At 37.0% G+C, this 25,440-nt stretch overlaps 2 protein-coding genes across 3 annotated transcripts; one reads left to right on the top strand and one right to left on the bottom strand.

The window, feature by feature from the left end:
• Window positions 1-313: 313 nt before the first annotated feature.
• LOC114470109 (basic salivary proline-rich protein 1-like) lies at window positions 314-10,075 on the top strand. Its single transcript, XM_028458122.1, has 3 exons — window positions 314-863; window positions 8,708-8,768; window positions 9,580-10,075. The coding sequence occupies exons 1-3, from the start codon at window positions 314-316 to the stop codon at window positions 10,073-10,075; spliced, it is 1,107 nt and encodes a 368-aa protein (XP_028313923.1).
• Window positions 10,076-17,455: 7,380 nt separating this feature from the next.
• mat2ab (methionine adenosyltransferase 2Ab) lies at window positions 17,456-25,440 on the bottom strand. Of its 2 annotated transcripts, none has more exons than XR_003674840.1 (9): window positions 25,347-25,440; window positions 23,008-23,085; window positions 22,807-22,929; window positions 21,934-22,046; window positions 21,694-21,837; window positions 20,749-20,967; window positions 20,479-20,661; window positions 19,166-20,071; window positions 17,456-19,095 (listed from the first exon to the last, which is right to left on the bottom strand). XR_003674840.1 is itself a non-coding variant. In XM_028458211.1 (9 exons), exons 1-9 carry the CDS (start codon window positions 25,438-25,440, stop codon window positions 18,993-18,995), a joined length of 1,191 nt encoding a protein of 396 aa, XP_028314012.1. In that variant the 3' UTR covers window positions 17,456-18,992. The 2 variants fall into 2 exon arrangements, 1 of the variants encoding a protein (XP_028314012.1); XM_028458211.1 differs by having other exon boundaries at window positions 19,938-20,071.

The following is a 25,440-nucleotide window of genomic DNA, read 5'->3' as shown; positions in this document are numbered from 1 at the left end:
CTACTAAGTTTTATTTTCTAACATTTTCGGTTGGTGGTGTGGCTTGGGACTTTTTTCTTTTTTTCTCACTTTGTCTGCACATGCAGTCAAAGGTCAACACTACAAGAAGTGCAATCTTTTAAAAACAGCAATGCATGTTTTGTTATTGCAGTTAAATAAAATGAATTTATTTTACTGCATAATTGTGACCATCACCAGCCCTCCCTGAGGAAGTGTAAGGAACACTTTATTATAGAGAGGATATAAAAAGAGAGGGCAGTGTGACACTTAGGTGAGAGGAAAGGGAACAAGGAAGAGGGAGTCAGGGTAGGAAATGGAAAGAGTTAACTGCTTTATGGTGAGAGTGAGATGTGATGTTATAGTTGTGCTTATTGTGTTGTCAGTTCAGCCAGTTCAAACCCCTGAGGGGAAAACCCAGAGGGCCCCCACCCAAGATCACAGCAGAGGAGCAAAGGCCCACGCCCAGCAGCCGACGAGAGCCGTGCCGAACGGGCAGCCACTGGGCCCAGAGCCAGCAGGGATTGGACCCCAGCCAGGAGGAACGGGTACAGAAGCAACACCGGCAACAGCCCACCCAAGGACAACGGCCACATCCACCACCAACCGGGGCACCAAGGGGACGCTGCAAGTCACCCCACCGGCCACCAGGCCCCCAGAGCACCCCAGATCACCCTTCATTGATGCCGCCAGCACAATGAGCCTTGGTTATCGTCAAAGTCAGGCCCCAGCCAGACCGTCATACCAGTATGCGGCGCGCACAGCCCCAAGGCGGCAGAGCAAGGACAGCAGGACAACAGCCCAGGCCCCGCCGCCCACCGGGCAGCACAAGCCACACAGCGACGCCCCCCAAGGATTGGAAAGGGGTGTGGTGCACAAAGTGAGCGAGCCAGACCAGCTGGGATTTTTTTGAATGAAAATATGTACCTTGGCTCCAAAAGATTTGAGAACCAAAAAGGGCTGGATTTGGCCCCTGGGCCTTAAGTTTGACTAGTTGGAGATTAACTCATTGTTTTTGTTAATGCTAAAAGCATGGGAACTTCTTCCACCAACCACATGGTGTTATGAAAAGGCCTGTCATGGGGGGAGAAACATTCCCATTGCCTCCAGTTTACTGAAAACGAGCCAATCACAAGCTACACCTCCATCAGGTTATGTAACACAGAGCTTCAGCTCTGGGTGTTTTTCTGGGAATCACAAACACTGCTCTGACCGCAGGGATTTGAGGCTCCATTTGTGAGAGCTTGTGTATACACACACATACACATATATATATATATATATATATATAATGCAAACTTATGGGGTGCCAAATGTTCGGTACATTTAGCTCACTTTCCTTACATTTAGCTAATTTTTCTTTCATTTGAGACAAGTATGTAAAACAGCATGTTCTATATTATTGCTATAAAAATGTGTACACATGAAAAATAAATCTAAATGTAAATGTTAAATATAAATATAAAAGTGAAATCTAAATGTTGATTTAAAGTGCATTTTCTTTTATTTGAGACAGACATTCATGCTAAACAGCATGTTATACATCATTGTTAAACATGTGTAAACAGGAAAAAAAAATAACTCAACATAAATGTTTATTAAAGTGTAAAAGTTAAATATAAATGTTAAATCTAAAAAGCTAATTTTTTTTATCTTGAGATGGACATTCATATAAAACAGCATTTTATGTATCATTGTTAAAAATGTGTAAACATGAAAAATAAATCTAAATGTAAAACTTGAATATGATTGTTAAATATAAATGTTAAATCCAAATATAAATTTTAAATATAAATGTTAAATTAAAGCTAATTTTTCTTTCAATTGAGACAGACATGCATGTAAAACAGCATGTTCTATATCACTGTTGAAAATATGTTTATTGTGAAAAATAAATCTAAATGTTAAATTGATCACCAAGTGTAAAGGTATAAAAAAGTAACGGAGTTTTTACATTCGGCACCCCATACAGTTTCACTAACATTTTAATCACGTATATCTTTATCCATTACTGAGGCATCAAAGCTACATTTTAGATGCTAAAACTTCCTGGCTGGGAATATTATGTGTGCAGTTTGCATTGTATTTCCTTCACTGTTTACTAATTCATTGTTTTCTGTTTGTTGGGGATCTAAATATAATATTTGGTAATCTCCCTATTGTTGTCAGGCACAAAGCAGTCTGCTGCAGCCTATCAAATAAATCCCTGACCAGCATGCAAATCCGATGAGAATAGATTTATAAACCAAACATGGTTTATAAAGCTAATTCTGTGAGGTCCTCAAACTTTTTGAGTCACAAAATGACTAATAAACAAACAAAAAACAAACTACAACAAAAACAGGCAAAATGAGAGAAAAGTATACAAAAGAACAAAAATATAGGGCAAAAACATGCAAAATAAGAAATAACTACACAAAATAACAATTGACAAAATGAGTGTAAAATATACAAAATGACCAAAACATGCATAAACTTCGGCACAAAAAACTCAAAAGAACACAAACTGCAACAAAAACAAGCAAAATGAGAGAAAAATAAACAAAACCAAACATTTACAAAAGAACACAAATATAGGACAAAAAAAACATGCAAAATGAGAGAAAACTATACAAAACGACAACAAAAACACAAAAGAAAACGTCTGAAAAAAGAAGAAATAACTATACAAAAGAACAACAAACAAAACGACTGTAAGATATACAGAATGACCAAAACACACATAACCCTTTGTACAAATTTATTTTAAAAAATGAACAAAAACTGCAACATAAAACTAGCAAAATGAGAGAATATAAAAAATGAAAACAAAAATATACAAAAGAAGAAAAATATAGGACAAAAAAGACTCCAAAAACCCAAACAAGCAAAATGAGCGAACAAATAAACAAAAGATCAGTAACAAAACACAAAACTAAGTAAAAAAACCATCAAAAAAAAAAAAGAAATACATTTCTAAAATAACAATAACCAAATGATGTGTAAAATATACAAAATGACCAAAACACACAAAACCCTTTGCACAAAATGACAAAAAAACAAAACAAAAACACAACTTGCAACAAAAACAAGCAAAATTAGAGAAAAATATTCAAAATCAAAACAAAAATATACAAAAGAACAAAAACAAAAATATACAAAAGAACAAAAAAAAAAAAAGACTCCCAAAATACACAATAAAACAAAACATGCAAAATGAGAGAAAACTATACACAATTACAACAAAAATCAACATAAGTAAGTAAGTAATTTATTTATAAAGTGCTTTTCGCAGATAAAATCACAAAGTGTTGTACAGAGCTGTGGTGAAAATACAAGGGCAACATCATAATAGAATAATAAAACTTGGGTGCATTCACATCTTAGGAGCAACATCATAAAAGGATAATAAAAAAATTAAATCCAGTTAACTAAAAGCTTTTCTGAAAAGCAAAGTCATCAACAGTTTCTTACAAGTGTCCACACAGTTGAGCTCCCAGAGAGACTGGTGCAGGTTATTCCAGAGTCTTATCCCAGCCTGGAACGCCAGGTCCCCTCATGTTTTAAATTTGGTTCTTGGGATCTTTAGGAGACCCTGACCTGAAGACTGAAGACTGTGTAGGGGCACAACAAGTCCGAGATATATTGAGGGGCCTGACCATGTAATGCTCGGAAAGTAAGAACTAAGATTTTATAGTCTATTCAAAACGTGACTGGAAACCAGTGCAGAGTAGAAAGAATGGGGGTGATGTGGGATGTTCTGGAAGCACCAGTCAAAAGTCTGGCAGCAGCGTTCTGTATAATCTGGAGTCTGTTTAGGTTTGATTTATTAAAACAAGTGCAAACAGAATTACAATAGTCAATGGGGAATGATATAAATGCGTGTATGACCAGTTTGAGATCTGATTTTGATAATAAATGCCTCACTTTAGAGATATTTTTAAAGTGGTAAAACACTTTTTAGTCAATTGACAACAGTGTCCCTCCAAAGACATTGATCAAACACAACCCCAAGGTTTCTGAGGCTGGTTTTAACAGATGAACCCAGATCACTAAGGGAGTTTTTAATCACAGGGATCTTTTTATCAGGAGCGATGATCAGAGTTTCCGTTTTGTTTGAATTCATCTGGAGATAATTTGATGACAGCCAGTTTTTGATACAGGATATACAATCTAAGAACTCTGATAAAAAGTGAAACTCTGAGTCATTAAAGGAGCAGTACAACTGGATATCATCAGCATAAAAATGATAAGACACATTTTTAAAACCACGGATCAACCGACCAAGAGGCATCAGTTACAATAAAAACAAAACAGGCACCAGAACAGAGCCCTGGACTACTCCACATGACAGGTTGGACATATTGGACATAACATCGTTAATAGCAACATTAAAAATTCTTCTATTTATTTAAGAGGTAAACCACTGGAGAACATCACCAGAAAACCCCATCTCAGATTTAAGTCAATCAACTAGTATACTGTGATCTACAGCATCAAAGGCAGATGTCAGATCAAATAAAACCAAAACTGTGTTGCGACCAGAGTCAGCGGCCATCATCACATCACTGGAAACTTTCAGAAGAGCAGTTTCAGTGGAGCGGATTGACCTAAAGCCAGATTGATATTTATCATAAGAATCATGTTGTTCCATGTATGAGGTCAGCTGCTTAGCAACCACTTTCTCCATGATTTTAGACATGAAGGGAAGCTTAGATATGGGCCGGTAGTTTATAGGCTCCCCCGGATCAAGATTGGGTTTTTTAAGAATGGGATTCACTACATAACGAAAAACACTTAAGAGCGGGGAAGTAGGAACAATGTCTACAGTGCTCGATCTAAAAAAATTAAAAGAAATAAACATACAAAATAACAACAACAGACAAAATGAGTGTTAAAACCTTTGCTGTTTGTCCCTGTATTAATGCTCAGATTGGTAATTATTCTAAATGCTGACATGAATGTTGATATTGTGGGTCTCAGATCAGACAATCACATTTTTGGGCCCTCCCTGTAATAAAAGTTGCCCATGACTGACATAAACCATTAACACATTTCCATGTATTGGACTTAGTTTTTTTTATTTGCCGTTGTAGCCAGCTGTCTGAAGAGAGCTAAACAATGAGTAGTTACCGTAGTAACACATTTATTACACTGGGTTGGGCTAAATGATTTACTGTGTTTAAAGTATCTTTTATAAAAACCAAACCTTGTTATTTGGAAGCAGTGAAAAGACTGTTGTGAAATCAAGCTAACAACATCTCCAGGCTAATCTCCGGGTGGGTGTGTGGGCGTCTAATCAGCAGCACCTTTGTCACAGTCAATACAAAACCTTGTTTTGGAAAGTTGTTCCACACCAGCCAAATTGATGAGTCATCCTGTTTAAACATTACTCCCAATTTCAAAAGCTGTAATCCACAAATGAAAATACGGTTTTGTTGCTGAGCACAAACACCAACATTTATGAACCAGTTTCATGGTGACTTGTGTGTTTAAAGAAAAGGTGCATAAATGGCCGCCCTTGTACACAGTTTATTTAAGTTATACCAATGACACCAACCTTGGGTGTTAGGACAAGTTGATAAACTCTTCAATGAGTTTGATACAAAATTCTGTAGTGTCATAGATCCTGTGGCTCCAATCATAACTGAGATAAAAATGAAGTAGACAGAAAATACCATGGAGGAAGACTGAGATAATGTGGATAACGCAGAATCCAGTTGTGGAGAACAACAAAACTCTAAATTAATATAGACCTGTACAAAATGAATCTGCATAAATTCAATGATGGCTTCAAAGCGAGATAGCAATACTTTTCTGAAATTAATGCTAAAAACAACAACTCTTACACATTGTTTTCTGTGTTTGAAAATATATTTTAAAAAAGCCCAGATCAGATAGCCTCTGAATTACTTTCAACTGGTAAATGCAACAAATTTACTGTATATATTTCAATTTAAAAAATACATCAATGAGGTGAAACATTAGTACAAACCTGAAAATGAACAAAAAGCTTGATAAGCCTTAACCACTGAAGGATGAGTCAACTACAATTGTCGAAGAGCTGAGCATAAATGGAGAACAACAAAACTCCAAATTAATCTACAACTGTACAAAATGAGTCTATGTAAATTCAGTGATGGCTTTTTCATATCGAGGCAGCAATACTTTTCTGAAATTATTGCTAAAAACATCAACAATTCACATTTTTTTCTGTAATTGAAAATCTCATCTTCCCGATATCAGATAGCACCTGAATTACTGTCAACCGGTAAATGCAATACATTTGCTGTATATTTCAATTAAAAAATACAATCAATAAGGTTAAACATCAGCACAAACTGGAATAAAAAACCTTGAACAGCCTTAACTACTGAGGGATGAGTCAACTACAATTGTAGAAGAGCTGAGCATAAATGGAGAACAACAAAACTCCAAATTCATCTAGAACTGTACAAAATGAGTCTATGTAAAATCAATGATGGCTTTCAACAACACACACATTTTTTTCTGTAATTGAAAATCTCATCCCTCCGATGTCAGATAGCCTCTGAATTACTGTCAATGGGTGAATGCAAAACATTTGGTGTATATTTCAATGAAAAAAATACAATCAATAAGGTCAAACATCAGCACAAACTGGAAAAATATTAAAAAAAAAAAAAAAAAAGCTTGAACAGCCTTAACTACTGAGGGATGAGTTAGCTACAATTCTGGAAGGGCTGAGCATCAATGGAGAACAACAAAACTCCAAATTCATCTAGAACTGTAAAAATGAGCCTGCGTAAATTCAGTGATGGCTTGTTCAAGGTGAGGCAGCAATACTTTTCTGAAATTATTGCTAAAAACATCAACAACTCTCAGACATTTCTTTTCTGTACTTGAATTACTGTCAACTAGAAAATGCAATACATTTGGTGTATATTTCAATGAAAAAGACGATCAATAAAGTCAAACATTAGCACAAACTGGAAAATTAACAAAACGCTTGAACAGCTTCAACCACTGAGGAATGAGTCAACTACAATGTTAGTTTATTACAGTGAACCCAAAACCAATAGAGGAAACTGTTCAGCAGCTGAATCCATCAATGTGTTTCCTTGACACGATACCCTCAAACTTCTTTAAAACTCTTGTAAAGTCAATTGTCACTGATTTGTGTCAGATAATTAACTGCTCATTCCAGTCAGTAACTGTACCAAAATCCCCGAAAGTAGCTGCTGTAAAACCGCTGTTAAAAAAGAGAACACTGGATGCCTCTATACTCGCTAACTATAGACCAATCAGCAACTTTCCATTCATGGCCAAGATCATTGAGAAGGTGGTCTTCAACCAGCTGAGTCAATTCTTAACCTTCAAGAGAATATTTGATCAATTTCAGTCAGGCTTTCGTTCGGCATCACAGCACAGAAACAGCTCTGATTAAAGTGATCAATTACATTGATTGAACACTGATCAAAGAATAGTATCTGTTCTCATTCTAGTGGATCTAAGTGCTGCATTTGACACTGTGGATCAGAACATTTTGTTGCCCATATTGCAAACGTGGGTTGGACTAAATGGAAAAGTACTGCAATGAAATGCACTATACAAATAGAAAAGTGCTGATGACCTCATCACATATCTCACAGTAAAGTCTGTGCTGAAACCAAGTCAGTTCAAAGTGATCGCACGCTTCCAAGAAAGAGACCAACTTTCATCATAGCGTGTGTTTTGCATGGGTATTATTTCATGTGGTATTGCATCAGCCTCTCCGATGTGACCTCTGATCAGCAGCTGTTTCTGTTTCTACCCCATGTTGCTGAGAGCAGGAGAACATCAAATCAACTCTGCCTTAATGTTTGGTCTGACAATCAAACACTGTCTGTCAATATCTCGCTATGTTTGGTCTCGCGTGTGCTGAGATCTTTGTTGAGAAAAATGTCCTCTTGTCATTTAAAAAAAAACAATCCACAATCCAACTCATGGCCCGGGGGCCAAATCCGGCCCTTTGGAGCATCCAATTCATCCCGCAGAAGTAGAAAGTAAAAATGACAGAAAAAACAAAAATCATTGTGTAAATGAAACTCAACAATATTTGCAAAAGCTCACAGTTTTTCTCGTGCTTATATCACATGATTGCAGTCCTTTTTAATGATGAATTATTGAAAAACTCTAAATTCTTACAAAATCAATCAATTTTCCTCAAATTGTAACATAATTTTTATTATTATTATTATTACTATTAATAATAACAATAATAATAATAATATATCATTTGATTTAAAAGCACCTGTCAGGCCACCCAAGGACACTTAATAAAAGAACAGAATGATAAAACAGTGCAATGCAATATAAAACAGAATAATACAAAAGAGAAAAGAACAATGTAGGAGAAACAGTGAAACATTTCCCTTAATTAAATAGAAATTGGTCACAAAATCTAGGATATTTTAATTTATTACACACACAATATATACTTATTGATTGGATATTGTCCGATTCTTACATATTTTGTATTTTATGTCTACGTAGGTGCGTAAACTAGGGCACAATAATGTTGAAATTACTCGTTTTTCCGCATGAAATCTTTTAGATTAAACTGCTCCATATTTGGCCCCTGAACTAAAATGAGTTTGACACCTGTGGACTAAGACGTTGTGCAGATGATCTACAGCAGCAGTGAGGACGTCATTCATTGAATGCTTCTTCAGCACATGCTCTGATCTGATCTGTCCATTAACCCCTTCAGCTGCTGTGAGAGCTGCTAGCCACGACCACAGTGGCAGGTGGTCGAGTCCATTCAAGGCTGTGTAAGTGTGACACACACATCTAGTTAAATATAGCTATATGACCACTTGGACCAAGCCAGTGTGGTAGTGGAAATGCATCGCTGCTGTATTTATAGTTGTGAACTTTGATGGTGTCCATTGAAATCAATTCTACTCTATGAAACAACAGCAGTGACAACATGTAATTCAGCTTCCCCATCAACACGTGGTCATTAATAATTAGTTAATGATGGATAGTATATGAATGAGTTCATTAGTCATTAGTTTGTGGCAAAAGTCTGTTTTTAAAGTTCAGCAAAGCAGCCAAGTATAAAATATGACCAAAACAAGTTCTTTTTTTGGCTGCACATGCTTTCAAAGGTCAACACTACAAGAAGTGCCATCTTTTTAAGACAGCAATGCATGTTGATTAATTAAATAAATGTATTTTATTGCATAACTGTGACCGTCACCAGCCCTCCTTAAGGAAGTGCAAGAAACACTTTATTATAGGGAGTATATAAAAAGAGTGGTACACCTAGGTGAGGGGGAAGGGAACAGGGAGGAGAGACTCAAGGTAGGAAATGGAAATGGTGGGGAAGAGTTGTTTATTTGAAAGCGAGATGTGAAGTTGTTGTTGTGCATATTGTGTTTATTGTGTTGTGTAATCAAGCCAGTCTGGTGAGAAGTGTGAAGCTTAGCTGTAATGGTGGTGGCTGTGGACAGAGGGAAGGAGTGAGTGGTAATACCTAAAACAGGTACTGTATTTGGCCCAAGGCATGTCAGTGCATCGTAGACCAATGTATGTGCAAGAACCGCTACTGCAAACCCAAGCGCCGACCCGGGCCTGAAGATGCAGCCACGCCAGCAGAAACAGCAGGGGCCAAGAAGCCCCAGGACACCCCCTACGACCGAGCAGCCCCCCTAGATGCCCCCAAGATTCCAAGCCAAAAGGCAGCCACCACCCCCCACATACACACCCGAGAAAGCCCCAAGAAGCCGAGGACCCAGCTCAGCCCGTCACCGACCAACCCCCAACCCCAAGGCCCCTCACCAACCTATACCCCCCCACCCCCACCAACACCCTGCAACCAACCCACCAAGGGGAGGGCCTAGAGAGCCCCCCGCCTGAGACCAAAGCAGAGGAGACAAGGCCCACGCCCAGCAGACAGCCAAAATCGCGCCAAACGGGCAGCCAGCGTTTGCCCGCCGACAGGCCCAGAGCCAGCGGGGATGCTGCAAGTCGCCCCGCCGGCCCCCAGGCGCACCAGCTGAGCCCCCCAGAGCTCCCTAGATCAATTGTTATTGATGCCGCCATCAATAACAATTGTGTATGTGTAGGACTATAGTGTCACTTTTTCATAGCCCACATATTTTGAACTTGTAGCTCATTTTTATTTCATTTGAAAAAGAAATTCATGTAAAACAGCATGTTCTATTTCATTGTTAAAAATGTTTAAACATGATAAATATATCTAAATGTAAATGTTAAATCTAATTGTAAGTTAAATCTAAATGTTAAACATAAATCAAAATGTTCAATCTAAATGTAAATGTTAAATCCAAATGTTAAATCTAAATCTATATGGTAAATCTAAACGTTAAATCTAAATTGAAATGTCATATCTAAATCGAAATGTTAAATCGGTCACCAAGTATAGTTCAGTGAGTGGTGGGGTGTATGGAGTGTGGGCGGGGTCTCGTGATCAACAGGCGCTGACCTGCCCACTTTGCGTAATTTTTTAACATTTAGCTTTACACTTGGCGACCGATTTAACATTTAGATTTAACTTTTAGATATAAATCTAACATTTAGATTTCCATCTAACATTTAGATTCACTGTTCACGTTTCCATTTAAATTTAACATTTACATTTAATATCTACATTTAGATTTATTTTTCATCTGTACACATCTTTAACAATGATATAGAACATGCTGTTTTACATGAATTTCTGTCTCAAATGAAAGAAAAATTAGCTAAATGTGAGGAAAGTGACCAAAATGTTCAAAATATGTCGGCTATGAAAAAGTTTTTACATTCCACACCCCATACAGGACAATCTAAAGATCATGCAGCTTCAGGGAAATTTTCACAATAAATTCTGAACTTTAAACAGGAACAACAGTGATTTATAACTGTCATTAAAGGCTGAAATATTACCTAACTTTCACAAAACATTTTTTATTTATTTATTTTAATGGTAGAAAAAGCAAGTTGTCATACACTAAAAAAAAAAAAAAAAAAAAAAAAATCCTTTTTCTCAACCAGTTTTTATCCTAAACACATTTTACTCACGTACTTTAAATATTAGTGTTGCACAACCTTATTTACTTTGACAGAGAAACATGTGCCTGCACTGCCTGCAGGCCTTTTCGTTGGCCTATTGTGACAGTGTGCACTGCAGTAACCCTTAAAGAAGCTTAACTGGTGTGAAGTGTCTCAACTTGTCTTATTACATATTTCTTCACTTTCTGACCCCCTTCCTCCTTTTTTCAGGGTTGCAGGCGTCTGCTGGTGCCTATATTCATACAAGTGTGTGTGTATTAAATTAAAGCCATTGCCCATGATCTGGACTCTCCTGCATGCTGTCAGTACCCACTGGACCCCTCTTTATTTAATTAGTTATTTATTAGTATTATTCATTCCTTCAAGTTATCATTCCAAATGTGCACTGTTGTCCCTTTACCACATTCATGTAACCCAATGTACTACACCACAGTTACTCACATGTACTTGATAATTAATTTATAATACATATATATTGTGGCAAGCCATTTAGGAAATTAAATACATATTTATTGACTCTGGGAATATTTGGAATGAATGAAAAGTGAATATCTATAAGAAAAGTCTGAATATATACTGTATATCAAAGAAGATAAGTTTGAATATAAATAAGAAAGGTTTGAGTTTTTATATACTGTATATACACATATATATATATATATCTTATGTGTATGTATATATATATAATTTTTATATTTACTCTTTTTTTCCCTAATGTTAATATTGACCATCTATGGTCAATATTAACATTAATATTGATAAAATAACATTGATTATTTTTACTGTCAGAGACACTGTCTTACTGTTACTCAGCCACTGTACATTCCCAAACAAAAAAAGAATAATGAAAAAAAATTATGCCTAATACATTGGTCTCACAGGAAGGAGGAGGGGCTTCTGGACCAGGAATTAAATCTGTCTGTGTGTGAATTCAAAGGCATCATTACAGAATTATTTACTCTTAATTATAAAGTTCATGAAGTCACTGAGAACTCATCTTTATATTCCCTTTTTATAACATGTTGTCCTCCCACTGTGGTACCAACTCGTCCAAACATAGCAATTGCACACTTTTAACTGTGATTACTTTGTAGGTGTGTGTGTGTGTGTGTGGATTTTATTGTTCTGTTGAAAGACAGGCTTGTGAAACTTCCTGCTCTTCCATCACCACTTACAAGACATGTCAAACTCATGGCCCGGGGGCCAAATCTGGCCCTTTGGAGAATCCAGTTCGGCCCGCAGGAGAACGTAAAAATGACAGGGAAAACATGAACTCTTTTTTAAATGAAACTCAACAATATTTGCAGGTGCTGTGTTTTCTCAGTGCTTATATACAGTAGCATGATTGTAGATATTTTTAATAATGAACAGTTGAAAAATTCAAAATTATTACAGAATAAGTCAAATTTCCTCAAATTATTACATAATTTCTGTTTCTTTGTATGTTTGTATGGTTTCTATGGCCCAGAGTCAGAAAAGGTATAAGAAAATATATATTGATTTTTCTTGATAAAAGAGAAATTGGTCACAAAATCTAGTAAATTTAATATTTTAAAGTCAATATCTTGTTGGGACTGATATTTATCACTTATTGCTTGGATATTGTCAAGTTCCTATATATTTTGTATTTCATGTATACGTAGTAGTGCAAACTAGGGCATAATAATGTTGAATTCACTTGTTTTCTCGTATGAAATCTGTGGCCCACTTCAGATCAAACTGCTCCGTATTTGGCCCCTGAACTAAAATGAGCTGGACATCCCTGACTTAGAAAGTCATTCTGTGAGATAATCATAATCCTACTTTACCCATTAAGTTTTTTTTTTTTACAACCAAGATTCTTGTATGTTTCTATACTGTATAAAACTTAAAAGAAAACCCCTTTGTTGTTGGACAGTCTGTTTTATAGATGCATTACATGTTAAGAACACAACTTTAATGCAATATTTACATAATCATCTTTATCCAATAGAAAATGAATAGTGATGTTATTTTCATTAGCCTTTATTTAGTCAGGAGAACCACATTGAGATTAATAATTTATTTTACAAGTGTGTCCTGGCAGCAGCACAAGTATACAGTGTCAAAATAATACTAAAAAAATTGTTCTTTAAACAAAACAAATAGCACAGAATATTTGACAAGTAACATGGAAACCAATAAAAAGTACAGTCACAGAGTAAGAGCTTATGAAAGACAAAACTAAAAATCCACCAAATATTTAAAAATAAATTAGCTAAAACAACAGGTGAAGTTTTTGTTTCCAGGCGCTGTAAAAGGGCCAAAAGGTTATATGTAAAATATCGCTGCATAAATTTTGGATATTCTACCATGATGTTAATAACCTCATTGTTAGTATTGTGTATATTGTGTTTATTCATCCAGGTCTACTTGTGTTTAGGCTCAACTCTGGTCTAAGTACTGTATTTGTATGTATACGGTACTTTGTGCCTGGTTGTATTTCTGTCTTATTGTGTCACATGTAAAATGTTAATCACTGCATTATCTCTCTTAGCTATTTGTATAATATGAAATATGTATGATCATTTCTAAACCAGACCAGAGGAATACAAATGTGTTGGTCCCACAATAAACTGGAATGTTGTACGTCAGATTCTTTCCACTAATATGGGATTGACCCCAAACACAGTATTAGTAGTACAAAACTTTACTGTTTTTTGTATATTTTCTCATAATCTCATCTATTGTTGCAAAGTTTTAAGAAATTCCTGTGAGTGTTAACAATATTACTTTTCTGGTACACTTTTTAGTCCATAAATGGCAGCTTGGTTTAAAATTATTTTTGATCAAATAATGTGAACTTTCAGGAAAATGCCTCTGCAGCTTCTTAATTCTTGTGCACTCCTTTAAATTTACATACACGTCTTCACCTTGTGTACACAAACGGTCAGACTCAAAAGTGAAATAAAATGTACTCCATTCATTTTTAATTTTTTTTTACTTCCACCTTAATTTTTTCAACTACTTCAGACCTATCCATAGATATAAAATGTATTATAATTTTCAAACCCTTTCTATGTTTGTTTTATCATGAGAACTTCTATTTCTTTCAACAGGAAAAACACAAAATATGCAGTATTTCCATAAATTAGGTCCAAAGTGGAATCATTTTCATGAAAATATTACAGACTAAACCGTGCCATTAATTGATAGCAGAATTTAATTTAATGCATTTTTTTTTTTTTGGCACAAGGACAGTTTTAAAAAAGAAAATAAAGCATAATTTGCAAGATAAGAAATTCAGGCCTTCACTGACATTTCCCAATGCAATGGTCTCTGGTTAGTAGTGGGTCATTACACCTGAAACATATTTCCCCTTTATTTTGAAAGTAGAGACTTTGATCTATTAGGTATAATTGATAAAGTATTATGATATGTCATGGTTACAGTATATGAAAAATATATGTATATATATTATAATGGGAGCCAATGGGGCAAATTTGGTCACGAGGTTACAAAGTGTCAGTATGATGCATAATATATCTCATTTTCTATACACAGGACAAATAAAAATGTAAAAACAATAATGGCAAAATTTCATACAACTAGCCTTAAAAATGACCGGAATATTAAGAGGCAAACAAATGAAAACACCTAAAATGTCACTTTTAGTCACAAAGATGCTCCGAGGTTAAAGGTTTCACTGATGAAATGAAACACCAAATATCCAGTCAAATAATGTTTTAGAGGACGGGACATGGTAGTTTCAGTAAAGAGCAGGTTCACTGGTGTCGTTTTCTCCCTTTTTTCAGTGGAACAGAGAAACAAAGGTTTCTTTGTATAAAAGTAGTGCAGGTTAGAAAACATTCTCCAAATCCATTCTACACTTCAGAATTAAGCCCTTTCATAGATCTATGTTTAATCCTCACTGATCATTTATAGATTTGTTCCCTGTACCTTTTTAATAGACAACTCTGACCCTCCATCACAGGGGTGTCAAACTAATTTTAGTTCAAGGGCCAAATACAGAGCAGTTCAATCACAAGTGGGCCACTGGTTTTAGGCGGGAAAATCAAGAATTTCAACATTAATGTGCACAACTTTGCACTTCCAGTTATAAATTATGCTATTATTATAAATTGTTTCTGTGCATAGATCCGCATTCACTTTGATTGACAGTCTCAAAAACAGGAAGTCAAAGCCTATTGGCTGGGCGATCACGGCGCTTGTTTCCATTTGTATAGGGGTCTATAGGACGAAGGCGGGACTTATATACATTAATGTATATGAATGACCACCAGCAGTAGACCACAGTAAAAGACTAGTTGGGTATTTTTTTTTTGCATTTCAAAAGAATCATACATAAACATAGATTTCTCAGAAACTCCAGATATCAGCTTTACAATGTACATTATAATGTAATGTCATTGATAGATGCAAAGGCAAACGGGGAAGGAACTGGTCCACAGGAAAGGGCATGATATTTGGAAAAGTGACAGTTTATTGATGGTGAGTAGCAGGCTATTAAATGTGATTATATTAAGTCAATAATGCCACATGCAGTAGCTTGATATGAATTATATTCTTATCATCTCACTAGAGAATTAGTAAAGAGCCGCTGCTATAAACAATTCAGCTTCCTGACAATGGGCGGAACAAATTTGTATGTTGTCCAGATTTTTGCCTCGTAGATACTGGTTTAGCCTCGCTAACCACAAGCGCCTCTTTTCCTCTGATAACTTCTGACTTTTTTTTCTCCCCGATTAGTTCTAACTTTTGGCAGTTTATAAAACTCCAAATGTTTTTCATGGTCTGACCGATTCATTCAGCCAAAAACACGGCAATAGTTCACCATTTCCTTGCGTGTGTGCGCTTTGTTTACCTTCTGAGTATCTCCAATATGGCGACTTCAGGTTTGATGACGCACTATGAAATCCCTCTATAATTAAAGCTGTCTATTGTAAATTGGCTCCTCCCAGTCGTGTCCTTAGACAGCTCTCTGGTCTTAATGGTGTAGGTTGGAGGTTTGAAGGTGTGCACAGGTGTCTTTTATACAGATAACTAGTTCAAACAGGTGAAAATAACACAGCTAACGAGTGGAAGATAGAAGAGCTTCTTAAAGAACAACAGGTTTGTGTAAGACACAATTCTCACTTATTTTATATAAGAATTTCTAGAAATCTTTTTTTGTATCGGTCTTAAGTAATGTTCTAGGTTTCTTAGATACTGAATTTGGGATTTTCATTAGTTGTCAGTTTTAATCATCAAAGTTAAAAGAAATAAACATTTGAATTTAATAAGACTGCATGTAATGAATATAATATACGAGTTTCACTTTTTGAACAGAATTACTGAAATAATCAACTTTTTCATGATATTCTAATTATATGACCAGCACTGGATATATGGTTAAGTCTGAAGTTGGTGAATGCTATATTTTTTTAATCGCCATCATTAATAATTCAATAATACCACATTCTAGTTTGTTTCTGTTCCCTGCTGTACACTAAACAATGTCACTGTTTTATGGCCGACAAAATTTGAACATTTAGTTTCAGTCTAACAAAAAAATATTTTAACCTAAATCAAATTAAAAATATATAACAAGACTGAACCAGTCCGAAGCAAAAATGCTATAGGTCTACCATAACATTTAAGTTACCTTTTTCGGTGATTCACACATAATAAATGCAAGCTTTCAACAAGTACATTTGAGTTGCTTTTTTCCAAATAATGCAAAAAATATATACATAAAACATTGAAGAACAAACATTTCTGCTGCTTGATATAACTGTAAAATATGATGACAGTTTATTTTTGAAATTAAAGTCACTAACTTTTATCCATCCACCCATCCATCTTCATACCCGCTTATTCCCATTTAACAGGGTCGCGGGGGTCTGCCGGTGCCAATCTCCGGCTCTCATAGGGCGCTGGGCGGGGGTACACCCTGAACAGGGCGCCAGTTTATCACAGGGCAACACAGACAACCATTCACTCCTATGGGCAATTTAGAGACTCCAATCAACCTTACAGTCTTGTTTTTGGATTGTGGGAGGAAGCCGGAGTACCCAAACACGCAGCACGGGGAGAACATGCAAACTCCACACAGAAAACATAATTCAATTTGGCTCACTGTTAAAGATAAATCTGAAAAATAAATCTAAATGTTAAATTGGTCACCAAGTGCAAAACTAAACGTTTAGAAATTATAGCAAAGCTTTGCTCACTCTGCATAATTTCTCAACATTTAGCTTTACACAGACTTTTTATGTTAACATTTCACAGTTACATGAAACATGCATTTTTTAACAAAAAAATTTGAGTTAAATGTTCAAAATATGTCAACTATGAAAAAGTAACATCATACAGATGTTATTTTGCCTCGGTCCAAAGCATTTTTCTAGGGACATTTATCAGCCAGTTCAGTTAAATGTCCATTAAATGTATTAAATATGTAAAATAAATGCAGACACGGTTATAAGGAGTAGTGGTTTATTACAGAGCATAACACTACTCAGTGGATGTGAAGCAAACAGGACAGAATGAGCTACGTGATTCTTTGAAGTTTAAAATACATTGTCTGGGGGGGTGGGGGAGGGGGAGGGGGGAGGGAAATGCTAAATTGGAAAAGGCACTCGTACACTTCCTGTAGCCAATGGGACGACCCCTCTAGGTGAAGGGGAACTGAACCACGACTTTGACACCCAAACCCCCCCACACACGACGGCCATGTAAACGCGGCTGGTTTCTCTGTACCACACCAACCAAATGTGGCCCTCGTGTGTGACGCTTGGAGCCAAAGGTAGTGGACTCACTTTTTAAGTCAGGATTTAGTCAAAATTAACCCACCTAAAAAAATAAAAAAATAAGGATTGTAAAATCATCATTTACAGTCGCCGGTTAGACTCGAGGAAGGCCAAAGTTTTTCTGTACAACACTTAAGAACCTCGAGCCAAACATTTAAAGTGATCGAGCCCAAAAAGAACTCAAAGTTCATAACCAGGTCACCTTTAAAAGCTGCCGTCTGAAAGCTCAGCTTCTCTGTAGCTACACTGAGTTTCAGAGAACAAAATAAATAATGTAAAAGGTTTGACTCTGTGGTAAAGTAAACACTCCTGTAGAGTAAATACAGCCAGGCTTCTCTGTAACGACACCTGACATCAATACTCTGACGTTTAAGAGCCTTCACTTCAAACCATTTATTAAAATGAAAAACAGTGATGGCTCCATATTTAATTTATATCTCAAGTTTCAATTCATAAATATTTCCAACATCATCATTATGTTTAACTAGTTTCTCTGCAGACCTGAGCACGTGTAGCAGCTTCTGACTTTTCTGTATTACGTCAGAAAACAGCAAAGGTCTGCAGGAACATCCGAAGCGGTGCGCTCATGTGACAGCTTCGACTAATTGGTTTTCCTCGCCATAGAGCCTGAAATGCATAACATTCTAGCAGAAATGGCAACATGCCTTTCATTTCAACTGTGCCATCCTAACATCCTCCATAGAGGTGCGGGGAAGAAGCTGCTGACGAAGAGCACTGGGTACAAATTAGGAAAAGCCATGCCCTCAGCGATGGACCTAACCTGTTTATGTCTCACATGGATCCCTTATGTTTAGCACCAGTGATTGAAGAGGAGTGTAAATAACAGTATTACATACTATAGCCATGAAGAGCAGAGCTGTACTGACTTGATGCAACAGCACGAGACAACGAAACTGTTATGAAACACAAAGAAGCAGGAGCACCTCATAGGAGACTGGATTCTAAGGAGTGCATTCGTATATCATCCATGAGGGGAGGGGACATCAAACAGACACGCCCCCTAAGGCCCAGCAAGATACTACAACCAGACAACATGTGTAGGGAGTAGTGAAGAAAGGAGCCATGTGTCAAAATTTGAGAGAGGAAAGGAAAGAGAGAGAGAGAGAGGCATTTCACCCCCGGAAACCTGGAGGCTTCTCTGTAGTATACACCAGCAGGCCTGGGGGGGGAAAAGCTTTACACATTTTAGTATTTCAGCTTTTTGGGCACCTCCCATGGGAAGGAGTCCCGCCCAAAGTGGCCGTAGGCCGCGGTCCTCTGATAAATGGGTTTCTTCAGATCCAGCTCCCTGGAATACATAATCAACATGTTTAGCAGCAGCCACGCCCACTTCCAGATAAACACATGCTTACTCTCACAGATAAAGTTCCCATTGGCCAATGGAGAGAAACCAGGAAGGAAATCTGTCTTCTTCACACTTTTTCATAGAGATCCATATACTCGCCCCAAAAAAAGCACAGGATGCAGCAGCTTAACAATAAAAACCACTTATCCCCCCAAAAATAATAAATTAACTAAAAAAAAAAAAAAAAACAAGCTGAAGCTAGCTTGGCTTTTTTGCTTATGCTTCATTACAGGTTTGGCAACAGATTCTAGAATAATTAAATAAACAGCAGGCCTGGGCAAAATATCAAGATATGCTTTGTATTTATTATTATTGTTTCTGGTTTGTTGTTCTTCACACCAAGTTAAATTCATTGTACTGTTTTTAAAATGTACTTGGCTAATAAAACTTTTGATTCTAATTGAGTTTTTCCATTTTGGCGATATAAAAAATTACAATATTGCCTATTTATTTTTTTCATAGCTCATTTTGTATTAAATTACTCATTTTAGAAGTTTCTCCTTTCACTACTTCTCGGGACAGCATTAAAAGCATTGTTAGATGGATTTCTGAGTGCGTCCTAACCCAGAACTTTCCCTAAACAAGCCACACTACAGAACTCACTCGCACATGCTGTCCCTTAAGTAGCACATATTGTGCAGCTGTTTGTTAAAAATGTGCCTGTGTGGCAAAAATACAGATATAACTTTTATTCATATTGCCCAGCCCTAATAAATGAAAAAAAATATTATAAAATGGAAACACCCGATACCAATGCACAGGGGAAATCTAAGTTTATACTTTACCTGACAATGACTCCAGGGCGGAGGTCAAAGTTCTTCTTCACGATGGCGAGCAGCTCTCGCTCACTCTTGTTAGACGTCCCGTAGTGGAAGATGGAAATGGATAGTGGATGGGAAACGCCAATGGCATAGGCCACCTGATAAGGTACACAAGGAAAAATCATTACACAAGCCACTAGGATCAGCATTTATTACTTAATTCGAATTTAAGTTTAATTCCAAATAAAGTGTTAACAAGGTCAATTTAAAGAGGATTTAACTTTTATTCTGAATTAAAGCTCTCATGTAAATGTTGCCATTATGAAAATGTTTTTGACCAATTAGGTGAAATGTAATAATTTTCATTGGCATACCTGACTCATGGCACACAAGTGTGCTGCTGCACGCACAATGATTGAAAAACCCTGCACTAGACATCCTTCTGTAGTGAGCTAATGTGCGCCTGTAGCCAACTAAAGCTAATGAGCAGCTGTAGCGGGCTAAAGCTAATGAGCAGCTGTAGCGGGCTAAAACGTGTCTGTAGCGGGCTAAAACTAATGCTCACCTGCACCAACACTCTCCTGCAGAGTTCTGCCTTCACTAGAGACTTAGCCACCCAGCGTGCAGCGTAAGCAGCAGATCGGTCCACCTTGGTGTAATCTTTCCCTGAAAAGGCCCCCCCTCCATGGGCCCCCCAGCCTCCGTAGGTGTCCACAATTATTTTGCGTCCAGTGAGGCCAGCGTCGCCCTGTAAACCAGAGGAACAGAACAGCATGGTAATTACCCTGCACATTTAATGGGCTCCTGTGAATGACGGTGGATAGCGGATGGGTACCTGGGGGCCTCCGATGACGAAGCGCCCGCTGGGCTGCAGGTGGTAAATGGTGTCATCGTCCAGGTACATGCAGGGAACAACTGCCTTAATCACCTTCTCCTTCAGGGCGTCTCTCATCTCATGCAGGCAGACGTCCTCATCGTGCTGCACAGAGATGACGATGGTGTGCACTCGCACAGGGAGCATAGCACCGTGGTCCTGACGGTACTGAACAGTCACCTGGAACAGAAGTCGGGTTGAGAAAATTACAATTATGTGTTCAATTACAACACAACTATGGATAGGGTGACCGGCATTTTTTCCCAATTACAATTAAAATTTTAAATATTTTATCCCTGAAATTCAAGTTACTAAATTTCAATTACAATTAATGACAATCACTGAGCCTTTAATAAAAAAAAGCCCATAAAACATAACCCCACTTGTGTTAGTATCTCTTATGATGACAGGTCAGTTTGACCCATGTCTTTAATCAGCTGTAAATACATTAAAAAATATTATCTATCACAATTTGTTTCTCATCTCTTGGTTACCTTATTAAGCTTCCTTATCAATGACAATATTGATTCTAATATTTTTGGTGTGGGTGTATGAGCCGTTTTCTTTAAATGATAAAATGATCCTCAACAAAACATGTTTAAATAATTATTAACTGCATGTGTCTAAGCCATAAAACTGTAACATGGTTCCACAGGTTTACTTTTAATTAAAGTCTAATTGTTTTTATAGAATTTCCATGCCAATTATTTACAAAGTCAATAATCTAAACTTAATTACGATTACAACAGTAACAGATATTTTCAATGATGTCATAACAGTAATGATCAATTATGCGATAATTATAATTGACTAAAACCTAAAGAGAAGCTACACTGCTCACATCCAAAGGACAAGTGTCTTAAAGAACAGCTACAGGAGAAAAAAAGCCCCATTTTAAAATAGTACCTGTGTCTTAGAGTCGGGTCGCAGCCATGGAAGGGTGCCATTACGACGAAGTTCAGCCATCTTAGCGTTCAACTTATGGGCCAGAACAATAGTGAGAGGCATGCACTCCTCAGTTTCATCAGTAGCATAGCCAAACATTAAGCCCTGTAGAGTAAAGACACAGTCAATCAACATTTGAACAAATATTTTCATCTCTAAATCTCTGCTTTGGTAATCATCAGTGTGATTTATTTCTCCAACCTGGTCACCAGCCCCGATGTCCTCCTCATTGCGATCAACATGAACTCCCTGAGCGATGTCAGGTGACTGCTGTTCCAAGGCCACGAGAACATTGCATGTCTTAAAGTCAAAACCTGTGCGAAAGGAACAGCAGATTAAAAACAAGAATCACTGCAGAGCAGGGGTGTGCATCGCCATGAATCTGACGATACATCCAAAAACTAGGAAAAAATGCATAATCACGATTATTATAGTCATAATTGAAATCATGACTATTCGTCAACCAAAAAGTTATTTTTTTTTGCACAAAATGTAAAATATATTCTTTAAACATTAATAAAATCCTTCAAACACTAAAAACAAGTATGTTCACTTTTGCACACAACAAACAAACCAATGCTTGTTTACCAAGCCTTTCTAGTGCGTCTCTTCTGTTATGTTTCAAGACCATTAACAACAACTTTCCTGGTGTTGACCTGCAGGCTAAGCTAGCTTTACGAGGGGCGGGGCTTAGGAGCTGGCATGCATGTGCATTAAACAACTCAAAGTTAGTATTAATAATCATTTTCTCATGTGTGCCAAGCTTTATTCTTTGTTGATATCCTAAATCATGGAACTTTGTTTTATTTAGCAAATAAAACGCATGTATAATGTAATTTTTTTTATTTTGTAATCAAATTTTGATTAATTGCACAGCCTTACCTAATACTATATAATACACCACAATATTAATAATTATAAATTTCACCTTTACTAGTACAATTAAATGTAAAATCAATTTGGAGATCTTTTTTAATCAATGCGACAATCGTGCAGTGAAATTTCTTGATAGATCATCAAATCGATTTTTTCTTACTCCCTTACTGCAGATTATAGAAAAACCACACAACACACCTTTGGATGAGTCATCGTATCCGATCTGACGGATGGTGTCCCGAACAATCCTCTGGTAATCGACGGTTGCCCTGGATGTCACTTCACCAGCTAACAGAATCATCCCCGTCTTTGCAACAGTCTCTGCAAAACAAGTCATAATATTACCTCATTGCACTTCTTCACTAATAAAAAGTTAAATGATTAAGACATGAAACGTACCACATGCAACTTTGGCATCAGGGTCCTGCTTCAGATGAGCATCCAGGACGGCATCACTGATCTGATCACAGATCTTATCTGAAGGAGAAAAAGATAATCATGCATTCTTTAAACTGATAAATTCAATGCAGTATAATCAAAACAATACAAACTATAAGGAAGACTAAATGCAATGACTCGTACCGCATTTAAAGCAGTGACTTCCTGTTTACCATTTTATTGTTGTTAATTGGGCTTTTAAAGTGTTAGTGCACTTTTGTCCTGCTGGTTTTTATAAGGTGAATCATTATGAAAATTGGATTGATTTAGTTGGAACATTTATGCAATGTTTCAGCTCTACTCCACTTATCTTGAACCTCCCTTTATTGGCTCAGCAGGATTCCTAAAACTTGACTTAAACACGTCAATGCTAAGATAAATGTGTCAGTGAGGAATGATTGTGAGTGCTCACAATCTTACGGACCACTTTGTTTACCTTGCATTGCTTTAAATGGGAAAAATTGGTCTAATTTATGTTATTGTTTAATTTACTTAAGTTAAGAAGGTTATACCCAGAGCAAGTAAAATAATAACCATTGCTAATTTTCAAATTGCATTTTTTTTTCTTGAATAAAAAAATAAAAATGGTACATCTTTTAGGGATGGGCGATATGGACTAAAAAAATTATCCCGATAATTTCTGGTGTTTATCACGATAACGACAAACATCACGATAAGTAAAAAAAACTATCAATAAAATAAAATATCAACTTAGTGTAAACAGGTTCCTTACAAACACAAATACATTTGAATACATCAACACATTAAAAAGCAGTACATGCGGATCACTCTATTAATGTTATGGTACGAAATTGATTTATTTCCTCACTTCAAAATGAAAATTTGTTGCCGAAGCAGTTAAAACAAACACTGCGGTTTAATGTAGAATATACATTATACTTTATTGCCATACAAGTAAATACCCGACATCGCTTGTGAATTGAGGAGGAAACGATGGGGATGTTTACGGATTAGCGGATCACAGCGCTAACAACAGACTCGACTTTTACGCGGTGATAAACGACAGAAGGGGGAGCCGCTGCTGGTCTGGTTCTGCAGCAACGCGAACACTTTTCTGATTCATAAATCACTGCACGTTGTTTGATTGCATCATACTAACTATAGGGCCTTGCTTTTACTCCACCCAAGGCCAAATGTGTGCGGTTTTTTTGTGTGCAATATTCGGCCGAATATATTCGGGTACCAATTATTTGGTGCATCCCTTGTTGCCATAGTTGTGCTTGCAATATAAACCAATTAAAAAGCTCAAAACTCTTCCGGGTTTGTAACTCGATGCTGATTGGTCGATGACATTGACACTATTACTAGTTTGCTTTCTCCTTCAACATGACAATAAAAACAAGTTTGTTAAAATGTTGATTGCCACTTTAAAATTGGTTCAGCCGTTGCAATAATACATTTTATCCAAAAGGAAGAAAAAAATAATGTAATTTCTGACCTTTTTTAATTACAAATAAAACGGTTTATTTTGAAAATCTGTCGTCTTCTTTGGTAAAATTACTGTCCCTGTTTTGAGTTTCTTTATTTTATTAAAATTGGTCACCCTGCACTAGACAAATATTAAAAGAACATACACAACACTACATTGTTGACATGCAGTGGAAACTTCAGATCCCTCCAGCTCTAAAACCCTGAATGTGGCTCAGCCCAGCACGAGCTCGCGCGGTGGGAGTGGCTCTGGTTAAGGTCAGCAGGCGCCATTATGGTACCATTATGATCCCAGTGCACGTGTGGCGGTGAGGATTAAGCCCGCGTATCTCAGCAAAACCATCGGCAGTAATAGATAACCCCAACCCTGAAAGTCGGTGCGACTTGCTCCCATTAACCCACACTGACTTCCCGCTCCTCATGGCCACTACACACTGCAGCACGTGTTAGCTATAGTTACCCCTGAACCCGGTTCTACAGGGACCGGTAAAACCCAGAACCGGTTACTAGAAAGTACCAATGCATTATATGGTGATATAACACATTAATATGAGAAAGAGAGAGCGATTGTGTCACTAACACGGTGGATCGTTTACTGTTCGTTAATAACACCGCGTGCAACTCACAGATTAGCCCTACGAACATTAGCTAAACATGCGGATTTCTGACACAAAACGCCGTGTTCACTTCACAAAAACAGGCTTTAACCTTTACACTTCTGTCAAATACAAAACAATGTGTGACGTTTAAGCCGCTATTTGTTTAAAAGTGGCGCTAGAGTGGTCACAGGAGAGACGCGGGGAGAGGTTGCATCAGACGGGATGTGAGGCCGGTGTGTGGTGAGCTCTTACCGGGATGTCCTTCTCCTACCGACTCGGAGGTGAACAGAAAGCAGTCCTCCTCAATGAGACCGTTATGGAAGCCGTTGACCTGTCCGTTCATCAT

The sequence above is a fragment of the Gouania willdenowi genome, chromosome 9 (assembly GCF_900634775.1).
Source record: "Gouania willdenowi chromosome 9, fGouWil2.1, whole genome shotgun sequence".
NCBI lineage: Eukaryota > Metazoa > Chordata > Actinopteri > Blenniiformes > Gobiesocidae > Gouania > Gouania willdenowi.
The sequence above is the reverse complement of the archived record's forward strand: the minus strand, read 5'-3'. Positions and strand labels throughout refer to the sequence as shown.